Raw genomic sequence first — 20,185 nt, 5'->3', positions numbered from 1 at the left:
AAAGTGCACAAAATGTGTTATGCTTCTGAAAATCCATATCAAATTTTGATATATTCGTTTGTTGTTGATGCACTGTATTGTGTGGCCACAGATTAATGTTTTTTTTGTGTGTGTGTGTGTTTTCCATTTCTGGAGCCCATGTGTGCAGTACTGTAATTTATGTATTGATTTTCTTTGTGTGTATAAATGCATTGAAGCATATAATATGCAAGTGTTCTTTAGCTCGTGATTGGCATGGTACAGTGGCAGGCATTTTACCACCTTATCCCTATACCTTTTGCCAGAAATATCAATGCATCTTACTCTATGCCATGTCTCTCTATATAATGTAAGCTTCTAGATAATTTGAAAGCAGAATGATGCTGCATGAAGTCACTGCCTTTTAGTGTCAGTTTTGATCTAGAAAGGTCATGTGGAGTTGAGACGATAACCTAGTTCAAGAAACAAGACTTGATGGACTGCAGGTCATTCTAGTGGGCATTTTTTAAGTCTGTATTTCTTGTGTGGTTGTGTAGAAGGAAAAAAAAATGAAAGAGAAATGAGGGACAAACATGCCTCATGTTTTGCATCAGAGGAAATACAAAACAAGCCTGCCGTGCTTTTGCCGTTGCATATCATGGATGCTGTTCAGATGTTTATCCATATCCGAATAGCAGAGATCTCTATGTATTAACATTGGTGGCCAGTATTAAACTGGTCTGTAATTTATCAGGATGTAATGTCACACACTCGTGCACACACACAAACACACACACACACACACACACACACACAAACACACACACACACACACACACACACACACACACACACACACACACACACACACACACACACACACAGTGTCAGAGGACAGTATAGAGTGAAAGAGAGTCTTTGCACTGAATGTAATGCAGGGCATCAATCCAGAGGGAATTTGTCAAGTGTTGACATTATTCTTCTCTCCCTATCTTTCTTCTCCCCCTATCTTTCTTCTCTCCCTATCTTTCTCTCTCATTTCCCCCATCTCCCCTCCCTCTCCATCTCTCTTTTTCTCCATATGTGTCTTTCATCTTTTATGTGCTTTCTTGTATAGTTAAAAGCAAAAGGAGTTGTCTTGAAAATCAAGCCATTTTTGTGTGTGTGTATGTGTGAAAAACCAAACATGTTTAGAAATATAATTTGTATTTCTAAAGAGACGGGTCTCCAGTATTGAAAAAAAAAAATCATATTTTAAAGGCAGCTTGATATATTTTATATGCTGAGAATGAAGTGAGATGAAACAGTTCTCAGCCACTTCTATTAGCAGTAACAATATAGTTTTGGAATTCCAATGTGGTTTTTGACAGTGGAGACAGAGAGAATGTAATATTATGTTTGGTTACCAAATTAATTAGCTCAATCAATTGCCTGAGAAAAACAAGAGGAAATAATATCTAGCATTAGAAATGAGAGAAATATTATTTGTTCAAATCAGTCAATCACAGTTGAGTATAAGGGAATGGCGGGCTGTTGCTGAAAATTGTGTAGCAGGCCCAAATTAGAGCTTACCACCTTTCCATCATTGAACATTTGGAGTTGTTAAAAAATTGGCATGGGCAAAATGAGTGGATTGAGATCTAGACAGGTGTAAAAGGAGAGTCTATCGGAGATTACAGGAGAAATAGTAAAATTTTCTCTCTCTCTTTTTTTTTTTTTTTTTTTTTTGGGGGGGGGGGAAGAATTTAGCTGATACTGGAAGGCCAGAAACATTCGTGGCATGAGACTTTTGCGAATTGGAGCCGACAGCCTCCTTTGTAGCATGAAACTTTCACTAATTACCATAATTGGCATTCAATGCATTGTGTAGACAAAAACTTTTTGCATGCATATTACTGTCATGAATCTTGGCTCCCCGCGAAATTCTCTAAAATTACTGGTTTTACATTACCTATTGAGTGTTTAGCAAATTACAGAAACCACATAGTGTTGCAAGATAGAGAAAGAGAGAGTGAATGGGTGAAAGAAATAGAGAGAGGGAGGGAGAGAGAAGGAAGTAGGTTAATGGAGGAACCATGTTTTTATTCGATGGTATCAGGAAGGTCAAGGTCTTTGTCACAAAGGAAATCAATTTTGCATGAATGAAGGATGACTTGGATAGCAATCAGTGCTAATAACATATTTGCGTGCACAAGGGTCCTCAGAATTGACTCCAAGGGGGGGGGGGGGGAGGTGTATTGTGCTCTGAGTTGGTGTGAAAGTGCTGTGTTGAAAACTGCATATTGATTTTGTTTGGGGGTTTTCCTTTTTTTTTTCTTCTTTTTTGCATGGTTGGTTTTCACAATAGCAGGAAGTTCGTGACGAGAGGATTTTGCTGTAAATGCAGCACAAGCCATGCGGTGTTGGCTGTATACATGTACATTAAATCTTCATGTGCTGTGGTGGAAACTCCCTGTGTGCCACATTAATGTGAGACATAAATGTAGTCACACTTTGGGAAAACATTCCATTTTTGATACATATATGCAACTTTTACATATTTCTGATAAGCTGGACATGTAGTGAGCAAAAGTGTCTAGAAAATGTCAAACTTTGCTTTGATGTAAATCATATAACATATTTATGATTTTTTTTTCTTTCAAGTGACCAGTAGCTACTGTACATTATTGTATACAGGCATGACTTTTGCACATAAAACAGTGGCAGAAACTTAATACCACAGGCAAATCCAGCAGTGAACATCGCTTGCTAGTCAATCACCACATAAAATGGAAGCTATACTATGTGAGAGGAACAGAGTCGCGAGAAACGCTTTCATTGTAGTGTAGCATTTGGCGATTTATCTGCCGGTTTGGGCGAGTTTGTGTGTTTGAGCAGAATATGCGAAGTTGGCACGCTGTCGAATGAGTCGTGCGTGCGAACACGGCATATAAAGAGTTAAAAGCAAGCACCGATGTGCTACGATGCACTTGTCCCTACTTATCGTACTCTGCAGGTTCCAGTGTTGCTTGATGGCCCTGCCTGATGCGCACACTTTTGATGATGATAATCATCTCTTCATGAGGTGCCCTTCTGGCCACTTTAAGACACTCTTGAACGCCGCTCTTAGGTACAATTGTAGCATACCATCCTGTCATAAGGGGCACATTGTCGGCGACAGACAGAATGTCATTTAAAAGACATAACATCGTCATGCTTCAGTTACTTTAACACTGAAAGAGGTGTGCGGTATATAGAACCGCATATGAAGACTTGGCACTGCTCGACACAATGACTTGGGGTTGTTGTTATTATTGTGCCTGGCATGTACACCCTTGAACGAGGTGTTTTGCCCACCATACCCATCCTATAATAGGTGTTTAATTAGGCATCTTGTCTTTCTGGTGTGATGACATGTCCCTGTGGGAGAATGATACTGAAACTGATGAGGCTGTCTTGGATAAATAAGACCATATTGACATCAGTGATTAATTGATGTCCAGAATAGCTGTAATGAAGGTATGATTATCATTATAGTCATTTTTTTCATCATAACATCAATTTTAGTGTGATTATTAGCTGAAGTATTGTTAGTGTCACTGTTGTCATCATCAACACTCTCATCATTATTATGAATATCATTATTCAGGTCAGTGGTATTAAGCATGTCTCTTCTTCTCAGCCAATGAAAAAGGGGATTTTCAGTTCTGCTAGATGGCTCAGTTATTCCATTTTGGCAAACACCTTCTCTAATTGATAGTCAGGTAGAGATGGCACATCCGCCGGATTTCATGTAATGTGGAGCTACTACCCATGCAAGTATCACAGAAAACTTTCCTTTTTACTGTTATTGTCACTAGGACTTAAACTATGCTCTTTTAGAAATAAACATTTTTAGTGATAGTGCCACCATTAGGATATAAGTTAAAATGCCAGTGAGAAAACAAACCCATTTACAGTTCATGCGTCTTTATTTGCGATTGTTTATAAAGTCATATGAGCAGTATATGGGTCAATCCACGCTATACCGTTATTATGTTGCATATTGCAGATCCCCTTCGTGTTCAATTTCATCTTTTATGGTGACCTTTCTTTTTTTTCCCCATCGTCTCTGATGTATCCTACACATGATAATGCCTTTTTTTTTTGTTCAAGATAAACATGTAATTGTTTGTTTGGGTAATGGAATACAATACAGATCATTTTTTCACTCCAACGTGTGCGCATCCGGCATATACTTGTGTTCTATTGTACTGGCGAGACAATGCTTATTTCCAGAAATCAATAAGATTTCCAGGTATCACCTACACTTTTAGTTGAATCGATATTAAGTAAACAAGGAAATTTGTCATTGGCTATTGAATATAAAGAAATACATACATGCACAAACAAGGAAGTACATTTAACAATTCAATTCAATTCAATTCATTTATTTTCATTCTTCTTCTTTTTTTCTTTTTCAACAAAAACATAACACAAGATAGATCAAGATAGAACAAGGAAATACATCTAAAAGAAATAGGCATGAATGAAACAAATACATGCAGAGGTCCACTGATAACAAATTTCCAAACTACTGTGTAATGTTGACTTAGAATAGTTTTGAGTAAATCTTTCCTAAATTTAGAGCTAGACTGAACTATAGGGGAAATAAGCATAATGCAATAATTTTTGGAAATCATTTAATTTTGTTCATGCAAAATGTTATTTGAGAAATTGTAAATAGGTGAAGTTCAGTAAAGTTAGCCAAGCATGAAAAGTTATCATTCAGATCTTTCCACTTTTGCAGTACTTTCAAGTTATAAAAATGACAAATTGCAAGGTATATAAGGCAAAGGGAAAACATGCAAATTTCACATAAAAAAGATAATAAAGTGTAATATTAAACATAATACCCCGGAAAATTTGCACTTAATTGCTTGTGAATCAATCTAGACATGGGCATATTTTCATAAACAACAATTCTCCAATCACCTTTCGACACATACCTTTTTCTTTCTCCCGTAGGTCATAAGAATTCCCCAAAGTCCCCAACCTACTTAGGGTTAAAACCATTAATCTCCATCAGACCGTGTTTGCAGTTCGATCTAATTACACCAGACACTCACTTGCCCCATCCCCTCTTCCTCCTCTTATTAATACAGTTCTTGGGGAATTAAGAAGGAGGAGGAGGAGGAGGAGAAGAAGAAGAGTTAGGTCATCCCTGTAGACACTGGAGCATCATCGCTCACAGTCCAGTGCGATAAGTCGCTCCCGTTGGAATCAACACCCCTTGGTTTATACAGATGCAGTGGTATCAGTGTGGATGAGATCTTAATGGTGGTTAAAGAGGCACACCTTTATAAAGATATTTAATCATCAGTGGTAGTGATGGCAATGGAATACAAGAGATATTTACACTCTAAAAAATGAAACAGTAGTTATCAAAATTTTTAATGTTGTCACTCCCAGAACCTTTTCTTAGTGTTAAATATAACACTCAAAAAATTTGATTTACAATTTCATTTTTTTTAGAGTGTACCCTTTAAATAAATGAAATGTAAAATCCAGCATTTTGAGTATGAAATGTAACTTTTACAAAAGGTTCAAAGAGTGACAACATTTGAAATGTTGGATTTGCCATTTCCTCTTTTTTTTTAGAATGTGTAGGCAGGACATTATGAACAGTGATAAAGGGGAAGAGAGAGTATGGTTCAGATAGTAAGATATACTCTGTGAAGTAGTATTGTTTCTTTGATCATTTTTTCCTTCTAAACTTTCTGACTCATTCAGAGGTCATGAGTGGACCAATTAAGCAAAAGCAGTTTGTATTTGATATTGTTTTAGCTGTACACACAAATAACATGTTTTACCCTTTGGCTGGTCTGTGTCCTATTTCAAAGTGTGCCCCATCCTGCTTTATCGTAAGTACCCTTTACATTAGATTGCAGTACTAATGTATTATCCAGAATTAGATTATTTTGAATTGCCTTGAAAAAAGCACACACAGCAATGATTACTCTGTCAGTATTTCATTACGTGAAGACATCACTATGAAATGCATGAGACACTGCCATTGGCAAAAATACTGATAAGAAGTGCATTTTTAGAGTATTCTAAAAGAGGGGGCAGGGGAAGGGTTGTCCCATCTTTCAGGCATCATATGATACTCTTAAATTCCTGAATGAATGTATGAAATCTGAACAAATATATTAAAAGGAAGGAAGATGATAGGTATATTGATAAGTAGACATATAAGTTAGAATGTTTACAATACAGATAAGAGGGAGAGAGAGAGAGAGAGAGAGAGAGAGAGAGAGAGAGAGAAGAGATAGAAAAGCAAAATGGCAAACATATAACATGTATAGACAAATGTCAGGGTGAGATGATATCTTAATTCCTTAAAATTCAAGTCATTTTGACCGTGGGATATAAGTTCTACAAATTGTAAAGGAGCAGACATTAAGATGTATTGTACAAGGAGGAGTTGAGCATTCAATGGTAGCATTAAAAAGAGGGATTCAGACTTGGAGAGGCTAAGAGATAGAGAGAGATAGAGTGAGAGATAGAGAGAGAGATAGAGAGAGAATAAAAAAGAGAGAAAGAGATGAAGATGGAAAGATAACAAAAAGCAAGAGAAGTGGTGTCTCTCCAAGCCAGTGTACTTGATTATGTGCTCAGACAAGTTGGCTCTGTGCCGAGGGAGTCCAAGGCTACAAGAGATAAAGAGGATGGAAAGGGAAGGAGACTTGGTAGAAGTATAAGCAATAGAAAGACGGGGTGGGGGGGGGGGATGGGGGGGGGGGGGGTGGGGGGGGGGAGGAGGAGGAGGAGGGGAGGGGAGGGGAGGGGAGGAGATAGAACCATATGAGCACCGTTCTTGTGGATGAAATATGTCATTTTGTGAAAGGCTCCCCTTGAACTGGGAAACCTGCATGTGCATTTTGACATGCTTGGTATGCTCGGTTCCTCAAATACAGTATCATGTCATTGAGCTTGTTAATGTGACTGCTTGAAAATGAAAGCAGGAGCAGTGTATTTAGAGAGAGAGAGAGAGAGAGAGGGAGATAGAGAGAAAGAAATGAAGAGAGAGAGAGAGGGAAAGAAAGAAAAGGGTGGAGGTGCTTGGGGATGAATGTTCAAGGAAAGCTAGTGTATAGACTCCATTAATGGACAACACACCACAATTTGAATTCAGGAGCTGCCTTTTCCTTCCAACTCAGGAGATTCCAGGGTCAAACACAAGACAAAAGCTGCTGTTGCTAGATGAAGGTCTGAGGAAAAACTGCCAGCTCATAGCTAGGTTTGCCAGTTACCTTGACTGAATTTGCCTCTACCAAACAATATTTGCCATATTCACTTCTTTTTGTGATAATGCATTCCGTGGAATGTATCAAATTTTCAGCAGACCATGTGTTTATAATGCTTGGAAGAGAGGCCAGTGATAGCTACAATGTCGGCAGGTGAATTACTGTATACGGCAAATATTTTATGAAGTTTTTATATTCGTGAATATTGCGAGTCAGGTGCTATTCACGAAATTAAAGACATGCAAAAATATAGACTCTATATCGCGATATGCACGTGACATACATGTGTACATTTCTCTGTTCAGTACAGTGCTCCATAATCGCAAATTAAACCACTTGTGAAATCACCGGGAAGTCCTGATTTGCGAAAATTTAGACTCGCTAAAATATATAGCGTATACAGTAATAGATTTGGAAGTTTAAGAGGTTTGTGTGAGTACAAAAAGTAGAGAGAAGGACCACACTGAGACACAGAAAGAGAGATATGCAAGTATAGATGAAGATTGGATGTGAGAAAAACACAATAACATTTAAGAACCCAGTGAACAGAATGGATATTCTAGCTAGCAAGGATAAAACTAATGCTTCTAAACTGATCAAAATGTTTTATGTAGCTTTCATAATCTTAGTTAAAATGATAAATCATAAGTTTTGGTCTCACAGCTTTACTTTTCTCTCAGTGGTCAAGGGAACAATTCCTGTCCACATTTTGTACCACCTATTTTCCTTTCTTACACTGACAACATTTATTAGTTAAGTTTGTGAAGGTGATGAAGCATGATATTACATAGATTATCATTGGCTGAGAAGCAGAAGGCAGTTATAGTTTTTGGGGTATGGAATTATTGATATCACTTTGTAGAGCTCAATCTCCTCTCCATTATAGTGTCAATTTAAATTATCTTCATTTTCTATAAAATGTTAAAAATCAAAACCACAAGGGGGCTATTTCACCCAATATTTGGAACAATGCTCAGAAATGGGTTAATCTACCCACTTTTGATTAGATAAATGTTATGTTTCATGAAAACTGATTGTTTCATTTTTATTTACACTATATAATCTTTGAACCTGATAGTGCCCTTCTTTTTCTCAGTCAACAATATGTTTACCATTTTCCTCTATTTCCCCTTTGTGCCTACTCTCAAAAAAAAAAATAAGAGTGAAAATGTTCACTCTCGAAGGAGTGAATAACAGTAAAGAGTGAGTTTCGAGTGAAATTAGGGTGAATTTTGAGTGAAATGTTCATTTTCACTAATTTTGGAGTGTCCTCAGGGATCACTCAAAACTCACTCGTTTCTGTTATTCTTTCCTTCAAGAGTTAAGATTTTCACTCTTCTTTTTTTAGAGACTAGAGAAATATGATTGTCACTCTAAGTACACTTGATTTAAATCACCTTGGCTTGGCCATCTACTGAAGATATGAAACCATTCAGATTCATGTATGATTGTAGTTGTGTGGTCATGTCACTGTCCATGATGACATTTACCTTTGCACATTTGATGTGATATTGTCTATATTAAATGGATGATAGCAAAAAATGAAATATCATTGATAACAGTTATTATCAGATATTCTTGTTTTCAACTAAGCATGAAAGATTTATCTATGGGCAAGCTTATTGTCATTGCACTGATCATGTTTGCGTGTGTCATCATCATTAAAAAAAAAAGATTCATTCCTGTTCTATGATAATCTTAAAATAACCACATTTAGCAATGCTCCTGAATAAACTCAGATTGTGTTCTTTGTACCTGACGAAGCATTGAAGTGAATGAAGGCAAGTGGCACACCTGCCAGCTGGAGCACCGTTATGATAAGACATCTTTTTTTTTTCTTTTTATTGCTTTGCACAGTTTCTTCTACATTAGAGAGAACAGGAAAGGTACCTGCTATTATATTTGTACTTTTTTTTTTTTATTCAGAGAGTTGTTATGGAATATCAATGCAAGATGATATTGTTGTTACTGTTTTCATGATGCTGGATAATGTCGTGCATTCAGCCATTGATGGCCATGTGTAAATGACCAGTGATCGAGGTCAAGCCGATGGCTCTGCGCCATTCAGAGCTGAACTGCTCGATCCTTGACCGAGGTGTGCAGATAATACCCCAAGTACCAATTGTCTATATGTATAGGAAAGTCACCATTAACCCTCTTGTTACCAGAGACTACTATTCTGCATAATGTAAAAAATATTGTTGCATAGTAGTCCCTATAGGTTTAAAGGGGGGGGGGGGGAGGGGGTTGAAGGTCTTGGGTGCTTCCGTCTGTCTTGTTATGATTGCTGCCTCGACAGTGCTAGCTGAACATCCTTGTGGGGCTCGTCGCCTGGGGGCAGCTGTACGGCACGATGTAGTCAGCCACGTACCATTACGTGACCCTGCATTATATGGCGCTGTAGTGGCCAAAAGAGAAGCGATAGTATAAGCAGATGAACTGAGAGACAGAGACACAGAGAAAGAGATAGATGAATAGATAGAAAGAAAAGGATCAATACAAGAAAAGAGAGGGAAAGATGAAAGCCCCAGAGTTGTGATGGGAGATATTTCAGGCTAGGTACAAAGTGTAATGTACGTAACAGTCTCTGTCTGTAGCCATCTCTCTCTGTGAAGAGCGGTTGGTAGTATACTAGTAATGTCCTTAATAAAGATATCTTTCAGATTAGAAGATCTTTTCTGTATATTGATGCATTTTACGTTCCTAAATTTTGCATTATACTGCCAGTACTCATGGATCCTAAAGATACTGTATAAGCCGATATTTTGCGTGTACGGATATTTTCGCAAATGAGGAGGTCACAGACATTTTGGCGAGATGTCGTTTTTGCAAATTGACACCAAGGCTACTGTAAGTGCACTATCAACCTTGCTCATGGTGACATTTTCGTGTGTTGTTGAATTCGCGGTCCAACAATGATTCACAAAATTCACGAAAAATTAAACCCTTGTGAAAATAACAGCTTAGGCTATACAGTAAGTATTTGTGTGGCACATGAGGGTTTTATATAATGTGCCCTCTCCATGTGACTCCGAAGGGCACTATAAATATCATGATTTATGATATACCATACATCTTGTCGGGGAGTTACTACATGCTGTAGAAACGGAATCACATACTGAGATAACTGAAAATGCACTCTGACAATGTAAACCTGTTACATAAAAGCGTGTGCATGGTGTGTGTGTGTGTGTATGTGTATGTGTGTGTGTGTGTGCGATGAAAAGCACGCAGTATATTTCTATAATCTATGTGATAGTGCCCAATGTACATTAAAGATGCCATGTACGTTGTAGGTGTGGGTCCAGTGATAATTGATTATTGCACAAGTTGTGTGCCGAAGATGCCCTTCCCTTCATGCGTCAAGACATTATACAAATTGTAGATAGAGATGAATACAACGTACATACAACAGTGCCGGCACACAACAAGGAAAGTTTCATTGATCAGGGCGGAGCAAAGGTGTTTTTTTTTTTTTTAAGAATGTCTAAAAAAAGACTCCATAGGAGTTTGCATACGTGGATCTATTCAGAGACTTGACATACAAGAATGTCCCTGGAAGTACTGTAAGTGACAGTTCCAGCAAACAGTGTTTGCAGCAATATTTCTGATTCTCATCTAATGAGGTATGGAATCTGATGTAAATATTATTGAATCATGGACTCGAGGAGGAAATAACATCATGCCCTTGATATATATACCGACAGCATAGTCATGAAGGAAATTCAATTCAACTCTTGAGAAAGTGCAGCATGAATGACATTTCATAAATAAACTAACTTCACCATATGTTTGGGAGTGATGTCACTATCTCGTAAATAAAGGCAACTTTGTTTGCAGAATCTAGAGGTGCGCCAGAAATTCAACTAGCCATAACTTTCTCGACATCGGAATGTTGGTGCTCAAAGTCATATTGATATTTCAATTTTGCTCTTTGTTACTACTAACATTCAAAAGAAACTTTGTTTGTAGAAATCTTTACTGCTTTGACCTTGAAAAATCTGTTATTTTGCACATTGCAGATGAATGACGAATGTAGAAGGATGTGTAGCAATAGTATTGTAACCGATGGGTAGTCTTTGAGTGAAATGATCCTTTCAGCTTTTGGCAAATATTAATCTCCACTGCAATTCAGATGCTGATATTCTCTCTGCTATATCTTAATTCAGATGCTGATATTCTCTCTGTTGTATCTTCTTTCCCTCCCCAGATAAAGCTGATCAACATCTATGAAGACACTATGAACCTGTACATAGTTCTGGAGCTGGTGACGGGGGGAGAGCTCTTTGAGAGAATAGTCCAGCGCGGCTTCTACAGCGAGAGGGACGCTGCCAAGTGTGTCAGGGAAATCTGCCAAGCCGTAGCAGTAAGTGGAACTGTTGCCTCAGAACTTAATGCTGTGTCATTTTTCGTAGTCGTCTTTTGCCTCTTCTTCTTCTTCTTCAGCCTCTTTTCTTCTTCTTTCCTTTCTTTTTTTTTCTTTCAATATCAAGCTACTGCAGTGAGTTTTTCTTATTTGAACTTTTTTTCTGTTTATTGTTTTCCCCACTTTTTTTTCTATGGAATATTTTTTTTTTGGGTTCTTCTCTGTTTATATCTGTTTAGCTTTGCACTTTTTCTTCTCTCTTATTGTTCCTTCTTTATATGTCATGATCGTACGTTCAGTTCTTTATGTCCTAAACAAATTCTTGTTGTGCTCTGTGATCTTCCGATGCGAGCATTGCATAAAGTAACAGTGTACAGTGTACATCTCCCTCTCCCTCTATAAGCACCAAGCTCTTATTGTTTATCCCATTGTGGGCCCATTCAAAGTACTGGTATTTTACTTTCTGATAGCGGCAGTACTGACAAGTCGTTGTCGTCATCATCATCATCATCATCATCATTATCAGAACAAATCTTAGTAGTCATAATAATGGGTGGTGATGTTGCTCAGTGGGTGGCACCTCGAAGATCTTGCCATGCAATTGAATTACCTGGGTTTGATTCCTAGTGAATCTAGCTGAGCAACGTTGTGTGTAGGTCCCCTAATCATGACATTCCCACTAGTAAAGAGGCAAGAACACTCTGCCCCTCAGATAGAACAATAAATGGATGACCTGTATGTGAGGGAGTCATTACTCCTGCATGTAAAACATTGCACTTTACTTTCTTTCAAAGAGCAGGGTGCTAATGTCGTGAAGTGGTCCACCCTATATGCCCACACCAGAAAACAAGCAAATGATGATGACCCTTCACGTGTCTCATCGTAGGTGACTAGCAATAGTCACCAAGCTGAATCAGCTAGGCACATTGTGTTATACAAAGAAGAAGATGATGATTATGATAAAGAACCCAGAGTAGCCTCTTCAGCATTGGCACTATTCGCCAAGACAGCCTTAATCTTCATGGAATAGTGACTATCTACCCTACACTCAGTGAATTAGCTTTCTTGCCAGAGCACATGCCATGTTGAATTCCTCATATCCTATTGATATGTTCTGCTGTCCTCCTGTGGGATTTTCTCCCCCTGTGTGGACAAGACAGGAAGCACTCATCAAAACTGAAACAAGTGTTACTTGATATAGTCTGAAGACAAAAACCGAAGAGACCACTCCCGTTTGGAGCTAGACAAATTAATGGAATCATCAAGATTGAGGGAGGTTGGTACTTGTATAATGAGCAAATAACCGGAGAAGAGGTACATTGTAGACAATCAATTATGTCTGTGTGGTCCGCGCCCACCGCATGGCCAATTCTAGCCGGTCAGTGACCAGCAATGCTACACTTTATAGCGTGTGTGTCTGCTCACCAACCATTGGTTGAGTGAAGCCATAGCCTGGAGGCAGGCATCGAATATGTGAAATGTTACAGACAGAAGCAGTGAAACCAGCGGGGATGCGGAAGGGGGGGGGGGGAATATATATCCGTGATGTCTTCATTCTTGACAGCCTGCATTCATCATTTTGGCAGTTTGTTCACTCAGTGATGTGCCTACTCTGAAAAAGAAAGATGTATCGTCTTTTTATTTGCGTGTATGTGTGCTTGTGATCTTGCTTTTCTTTGTTTATGTTTTCGCCAACACAGACTGCGGCATGCAAATGTAGGGTACAGTGCATTGCAAGTGGATTGCATAATGTATTTGATGTACATGTAATTGCTTCTCTGGTGGTTAAATGCTTTAGGCTTTGTTTCAAGAAGATCAATATCATTCTCAGTCATTTGCATAATGTGACAAGGCTCAGCGTATAAATGCACAAAGCTCATGTTCAGAATACCTCGACCCATACTGAGTACATGTGTGGCATATCTACAGCCTGTAAGTGCATGGCAGCTACATGTACCTTGCTACTTCTGTACCTTCTGCTGTGTAATGGACTGCAGAGTATAATCGCTTTATCACTGCACAAAGTTATGACTGGTATTCTATATTGTCTGTTTCTTAATTGAAAATGCCCTTTTAACTCATCACTTGCCTTTTAAAGTTAACTCGTCTTTGTAGACATGCCACACTCAGAAATGGAGGTGGAAAATGTATGCACCGTATGCATGATATACATGTATCCATGTTGGCATTAATGGCATAGATTGTGTGTAGAAATGTTTGTAATGTTTTTGAAGGCTTGGGAAACTTACAGTAGAATTTCAGAACAAACACGGAAAATTTCCTTGGAATATAGTACCATAACTGAAATTGCTGCATGGGTTATACAGATTGATGTAGAAAATTCATTATGCAGAACGAACCACACACCCACACACTCATATCCAAACTCTCATGCAAACAGTATATGTGATACTATGCTAAATAAATTTCTGTCACTCATTTTTATTTCCCCTTCCTTCTCTTATTTACTCTCTGCAGTACCTGCACAGTAATGGTATAGTGCACAGAGATCTGAAGCCAGAGAATTTGCTTTATGCAGACATGAGCGAGGAGGCTCCCCTCAAGCTGGCGGACTTTGGTCTCTCCAAGATCGTCGACCAGGATGTCACGATGAAGACCGTCTGCGGCACACCCGGCTACTGCGGTGAGACACTCATAAATCATGATGCCAAAACCCAGCAAATTTTTCCTTTTTTATTTCTTCTTCTTCTTCTTTGGTTTATGGGGATGCTAAAAGCTTCTAGTTCTGCATAATTCAAGAGAATAATGAGTAATGGACAATAGCAAGCCAGCTCTTATTTCTTTCTTTCTTTCTTTTTTTATACTCAGGCTGTAAGCCATTTCATCTGGCCATGGGGTAATAACATGTTATGCGTTGTATACAGTTATATGCTGCTGTGTGAATTAGAAAAAGAAGATGACACATTTTATGAGAAGGCGGGAGGGACTTTTCAAGTTCTCCTGAAACTCAGTAGAATTGTTTGTAATCATTTTAATGAGAAAGGAATACATAATTTGTGAAGTCACAACATAAATAGATTCGCAGAAGTAAGAATGATTTGATGGGAGATAGAATATTTGTAATTTCAATGCAAGACTACTTGGAGCAACCTCTTATCTCTCAGCTGTGCTCAGAGGGAATTCCTTCTGGTTCTTGAGCACTGGTAGGCCTACTTGGCACGGGACAGCATGACTCACATACTGTGTACTCTCGGGCCACCTAACTTAAATACTACTGTGTATGTTTTCTGGGTAGGATTACACAACAAATTGCCATCCTGTCTTTGTTGTTTGTGGTTAGCAAAATTTTAAAAAAATTGTGATATTTTCTTAAATTATTAGATGATTCTTAAAGTGGCCACACATTTTAGAAGATGCAAGCTCCTGTTTGTCTCAAATTTACAAGTGTTTGTAAATGTCTTTATGTCATGATGATGTGCAGATAAATTGAATCTATCCAGTTTCATCTAATCTTTTAAGATATGAAATACATGAAGAAAAAAAAAACCCAGAGATGATATTTTTATGACAAAAAGTAGGTAATCTCTGCAGTAGGATTCCCCCCGAAATTGATGGGATATCAAATGTCGCCAGTTTTCCCATTTTTCATTCTGATTACAGCACCAGAGGTTCTGACGGGCAAGCCTTACAGCGAGGCCGTGGACATGTGGAGTGTTGGGGTCATCACATACATCCTCCTGTGCGGCTTTGAGCCATTCTACGACGACAGGGGTGACACGGCCGTGTACAAGAAGATCTTGAAGGCGGACTACGCATTCATTTCACCGTGGTGGGACGACATCTCGCAGAGCGCCAAGGTACAACTCAGCATTCGTCTGAGGGGTAGTGACCCACTTTTCGCGTTATGGGGAACAAGTCTATTCTTTTTTTGTTTGTACAGATATCAGTTCTCAGTGACTGAAAACGTTAGTTGGTTGTTGAAGGGTCATGCATTTTGTGCATTCATCTACTACTAACTTGATTTAAAGGAAGTACAGAGTATATTATCTTTAGCAGAGTGCAGTTGTGTTCCAAACTATCTGCTAATGTTCTCGCTGTAAGTCATCAGTAGTTTGTCAAGACTTGTATCATGACTGTCTCAATGTTTTTAATCGTAGACGTTCTTTTTTGCCAAGGGTAAATGAAGTATTAGAAGACTATTGATAAGCAAGATCCTTAATAAATGACTCTCTAATGTGGTTTGAAATGAAATCATCAAAAGTGCGGTGCTGTACGTATGCATAATAATGACCATGCTTAAGATATCAGTGGACACAAACTTGTGGAGATATTTTTGTAACACTTTGTTGACTGTAGTCCAGCAACATATAACTTCATGTGGGTTAAATGTCCTAAAATGTAGATGTGTAAAGACTCTGAGCAGTTTGCTTGTGGGGAAAAACAATTATGTGAACAAAGAAATATAGCAATTCTAGACAGTAGCTAGCTGTAATGTCTTTGTGTAAAAGGTTTAGTAGATGTGAAAATATTGTGGCAGACTATTCCACAACTCCAGAACCATATTGCTGAAAACATGATTCCTCACAATATTGTGTGCATATTACCATCTGAGTTTTGATCTTTGACTTTAGATTAGACATAAAAGATATTGTTTTTTATTGTGGTGGCTCAATTTCAGAAGTGTCCAAACTTTGCTAATTGAGCTGTATGATGATATTTTGGTGCAATGAAAAATACTTTGGCATCCAGAAGTTAGAATAATGTCGTCATCATGAACAGATCTTTGAACAAATAGTACCATGCTACAATGTATTTAATTAACCATTAACTGAATGCATTATTCTGATACTACTCTCTGTGGGAAGTATTGAATGTGGTTAACCCTGTGACTCACAATTTTTTTTTTTCAAGCGTCAATCATTGATTTTTAGCCCTAATTTTCTAAAAGCTTCAAATTAAAGGGGATGGCTAGTAACTGATCAGTGGGAATCAGTGGGAATGCTGAAGGATGATTGTTCCAATCCTTGTGGGGTTCATTTAAGAGTACATTATATATCTATTCTTGTGTGAAAATTATTTCCTTCAGAATGGTCTCATATTCAAGTAAGTTGCAGTTTAATGTTTCCAGGTAAGCGTCCCTGGTCAGTGACGGGGCATTAATCTGCACATTACTTGAATATGAGACCGTTCTGAAGCAAATAATTTTCACACAACAGTAGATATATAATGTACTCTTAAATGAATCCCACAAGGATTGGAACAATCATCCCTCAGCATTCCCACTGATTCCCACTGATTGGTTACTAGCCATCCCCTTTAAGAGAGCATCTGAAAATCTAGTGTCATGTAGGACCATGCAGCTTCCAGGTGTACATGTACATTCTTCAAACTGGACACATTGTTACACAGCGTTTGTGGATGATGCTTGTCTTTCCGCCAGGATTTCATCAGTGCGTTGCTGAAGCTAGACCCCAAGAAGAGGCTAACAGCAGCCGCAGCCATGCAGCATCCATGGGTCAGGGAGAAGAACAGCGCAGCCAACACCAAGCACATACCAAGCACGCTGGAAAAGATGCAGGAATTCAATGCCCGCAGGAAACTCAAGGTATGGGACTACTAAAATTTAGAGGACCAAAATGTTTAGATCTAGGCCCCTGTTTGAACCTCTTTCCTAAACAATGTTGCACGTCCTCTGCAAAGTCTACAGTGCACTTTTGACTCATAGTCATAGCCTTAAATCTAAGTCTGACAAAATGTGACTTCGGCAAAATATAAGAAAAGCAAAAAAAAATATTGTCAGAAAGAGTAAATTCAGAAAACTGACTGATTTATTCTGGGTGGACAAGTATGAGAGTTAAAGAATTGCCAAGTTGCAGTATGTTTTCGTAGAACACAGTTTGGTCATGACCACACAGCAAATAAAATCACCTCACAAGTCTCCCATGGGCATGGATGCAAAAATCAAACTCTTTACTAAATGTAGGCTTACTTTTTAAAAATAAATTAAATATTGGAAACTGATAGCCTCAAATAACACCAGAGTTGTAATGATTTAACAAAAGAAAACTCTTTCCAAAAAGAGTTACATTTGCTTAATTGCTAAAAGCATCAATTTTGACTCTTTGTTTGCAGATGTGCAGAGTAATCGTACTTGTGCATACACATAATTTGAGAGGGCATGAGCCATGGGCATGTTAATAGTAATTATCACACAATATACAGAGATATTCAAAATCATTCCAGCATGTGCTGCATAGGGAACTTTTTATATTTCTTTTTTGGTCCTCTTATCTTTTTTTTAAATATTTTTTTGAGATAGAAGGAACCATGTCATGTTAATTATTTCACCGTTAAATACAGACATTTCCCAAATCATTCCAATATGCAGTGCAATGGAACTTTTTTTTTTAAATTTCTGGTTTGATTCAAAGAAAAGTACAGGTAGATATTTCTTTGTTTCTCTCTTTCTTTGGTCCCTTTACATAAGAACAAATTTTAACCTGTTCAGGATGGGCTGATTTTGCTACAACATGCATTTCCCGTAGACACTTGCCCAAGTATACTCGGGACTCGTCCTCAACAGGTTGATCTTGCAGTTCAATCTTGATCTCTCCCTCCCTTGTCTGCAGGCTGTTGGAGCTGCTGTCATTGCCATGCAGCGATTAGGAGGCATGGGTGAGATTCTCACCTCCCTTCACTCTGAGCACAAGGCTAACCAGGCGGGAACCAGCTCAGAGGCAGCGGCAGCCCCACCCGTGGCCGTACCGGTGGCTGCAGCCGCAGCAGCCTCGGCGGCAGAATGAGGGAGAGCTGAGGGTCGAGGGTCAAGGGTCGGGGGTCAATCGGGGACTACTTTTTCGGACCAAATTTTCATTTTTCCTTTTAGGTCGAGTCCAGGACCAGTGCTACACTACGAAGATGAAGAAGAATCTGCAGAGCAGTATGGGATTGTGAATTTTATGCTCTTTTGCATACGTAAAAGGTTAGAGGAGGAGACTGTCACCTCAGACTCGGCCTGAAAAAATTCACATTTGGTTACTTATCAGGGAGGTTTGTACTGGATAGAAAGAAATACCAGTGGGAATATGACAGCAAGGAGGGAGAAGAAGGTTTCAGTGGTGTTGGCGGGATTGTGCCTTGCAGTACTGAGCGACATACACGTACATGTGTGCACCTTCTTGCTTTAGAAGGATCATGGTTGTTGAGGAGGAGCATGAGAAATTTGTTTGGTTAGATTCTCCCTGTGGGTCGACAAGAGTGATAAGGGCAGAGGGCATGTGATGAGTAATGGGCAGGACTGGGTGACAGGTCATGTTGCCATTCCATCATACATCTCTGCAGAATAGGTGGTGTTCACTCACGTTGTACGTCTACTATAGACGTCTGGTCCTGCTCTGACCTTGTTAGTTTGGAACTAGAAGGGCTGAAAATCTGTACAGAGTCGATGAAATGTTCACGCTCTTCCAGTTCTTCACTGATGAAATGTACAGGTTCACCAACTGGTGGTGTTTGTTTTGTTTTGTTTTGCTTTGTTTTTTTAATTGTCCAAATTGTTTGAATTTTTATGCTCATCTAAAGCAGTTGTTTATACCCTCTGTATTGGAAGACGACTTAAAGGCGATCATGTACTTAAAACAAAGTTGTATGGTTCTGTCAGTAGTCATTGCTTCTCTCTGGGCAGTTGATGCTGCTTATGGTCAAGTTTCATTCATGCCCAGTCGCAGAGATTACCATTGTGTCCATTGCATAGCCATCAGTAGAGATGGACAGATATAATGTTATTTACCGAGGCTGAAGGAAAGCGCAGTAATTTGGCAACATGGAAAGCACTGCAAATACAGTCGAGCACTAAATCCGTTGCAATCAGGAATTAATGTCGTAGTCTACCCAACTTTATAGCTTGAAATTGCCAATGCTTGTAATATTCTGACTGCCGCAAGAATCTTTGTAATGCTAGCTTGATCCAAAAATAACAGAAATACCAACCATTTTTTTTTTTTGGTGTGTTAGTGTACTGTAAGATTCCCAGTTTTTTTTTTTTTTTGGTAATCAATTATTGGTGGTATCAGAATTATCTATGCAGTTTGACCTTTTCTGCATCATTACTACATACCACATCTGTATGTACACTGTATATTCCTTGAGTACAGCAAGAACATTGTCATAGTGAAAAAAACGTATGCAAACCCATGCAGTTTTAAATCATGGAATCAGTTTAGAATCCATATCTTGCAAAGTTTGTTTTCCTTTGTATTTGTTTAATTGTCTTGTTTGCAGATGGGTCGATTTAGTGAAATACATATTAGATGCGTTTCCCTTTCAGTCCAGTTTGAGACAATTTTTCCTGTTTTCCTGCCTTCAAAAAGTTAATATTGATTCATTATCAGTCCCTATGGAACAGTTTCATGACATGCAGACTTGTTGACTTGTTGGAAATATATGTTTAGTGAGTAGTCAACAGTGTGTCCCCTGGGGATAGAGGCAAATGGCTTCAGTCATGTCTACAAAAATGCAGGAGAGGAGAGAGATCTTCTTGTGGTCCGTGGTTACTGCTTGGCTTCCCGGGAGTCCTACCCGGGGAGTGGAAGTTTGTGCACCTTAGGGGCAGGCCAATTTGCTGTGACTCCGATAG

The 20,185-nt window shown here is 38.7% G+C and overlaps 1 protein-coding gene across 1 annotated transcript; it reads left to right on the top strand.

Annotated features, from left to right (window-relative positions):
• The first annotated feature begins 10,043 nt into the window (after nt 1-10,043).
• Nucleotides 10,044-18,356, top strand: LOC139714044 (calcium/calmodulin-dependent protein kinase type IV-like). The gene is made up of 6 exons (XM_071625773.1): nt 10,044-10,076; nt 11,437-11,592; nt 14,071-14,236; nt 15,214-15,410; nt 16,994-17,158; nt 18,183-18,356. The coding sequence occupies exons 1-6, from the start codon at nt 10,044-10,046 to the stop codon at nt 18,354-18,356; spliced, it is 891 nt and encodes a 296-aa protein (XP_071481874.1).
• The last annotated feature ends 1,829 nt before the right edge of the window (nt 18,357-20,185 follow it).

Source organism: Diadema antillarum, unplaced genomic scaffold (assembly GCF_040938485.1).
Source record: "Diadema antillarum isolate AM-2024a unplaced genomic scaffold, OU_Dant_1.0 seq00002145_RagTag, whole genome shotgun sequence".
Lineage (NCBI taxonomy): Eukaryota > Metazoa > Echinodermata > Echinoidea > Diadematoida > Diadematidae > Diadema > Diadema antillarum.
The sequence above is the reverse complement of the archived record's forward strand: the minus strand, read 5'-3'. Positions and strand labels throughout refer to the sequence as shown.

What these genes read in the sequence shown, in the direction of transcription:
- LOC139714044 (XM_071625773.1), top strand. Translation starts at nt 10,044, where the DNA reads ATGTCGTTTTTGCAAATTGACACCAAGGCTACT. An exon ending in AAATTGACACCAAGGCTACT is followed by an intron (nt 10,077 to 11,436) that starts GTAAGTGCACTA and finishes TTCCCTCCCCAG; the next exon opens with ATAAAGCTGATCAACATCTA. An exon ending in ATGCCCGCAGGAAACTCAAG is followed by an intron (nt 17,159 to 18,182) that starts GTATGGGACTAC and finishes CCTTGTCTGCAG; the next exon opens with GCTGTTGGAGCTGCTGTCAT.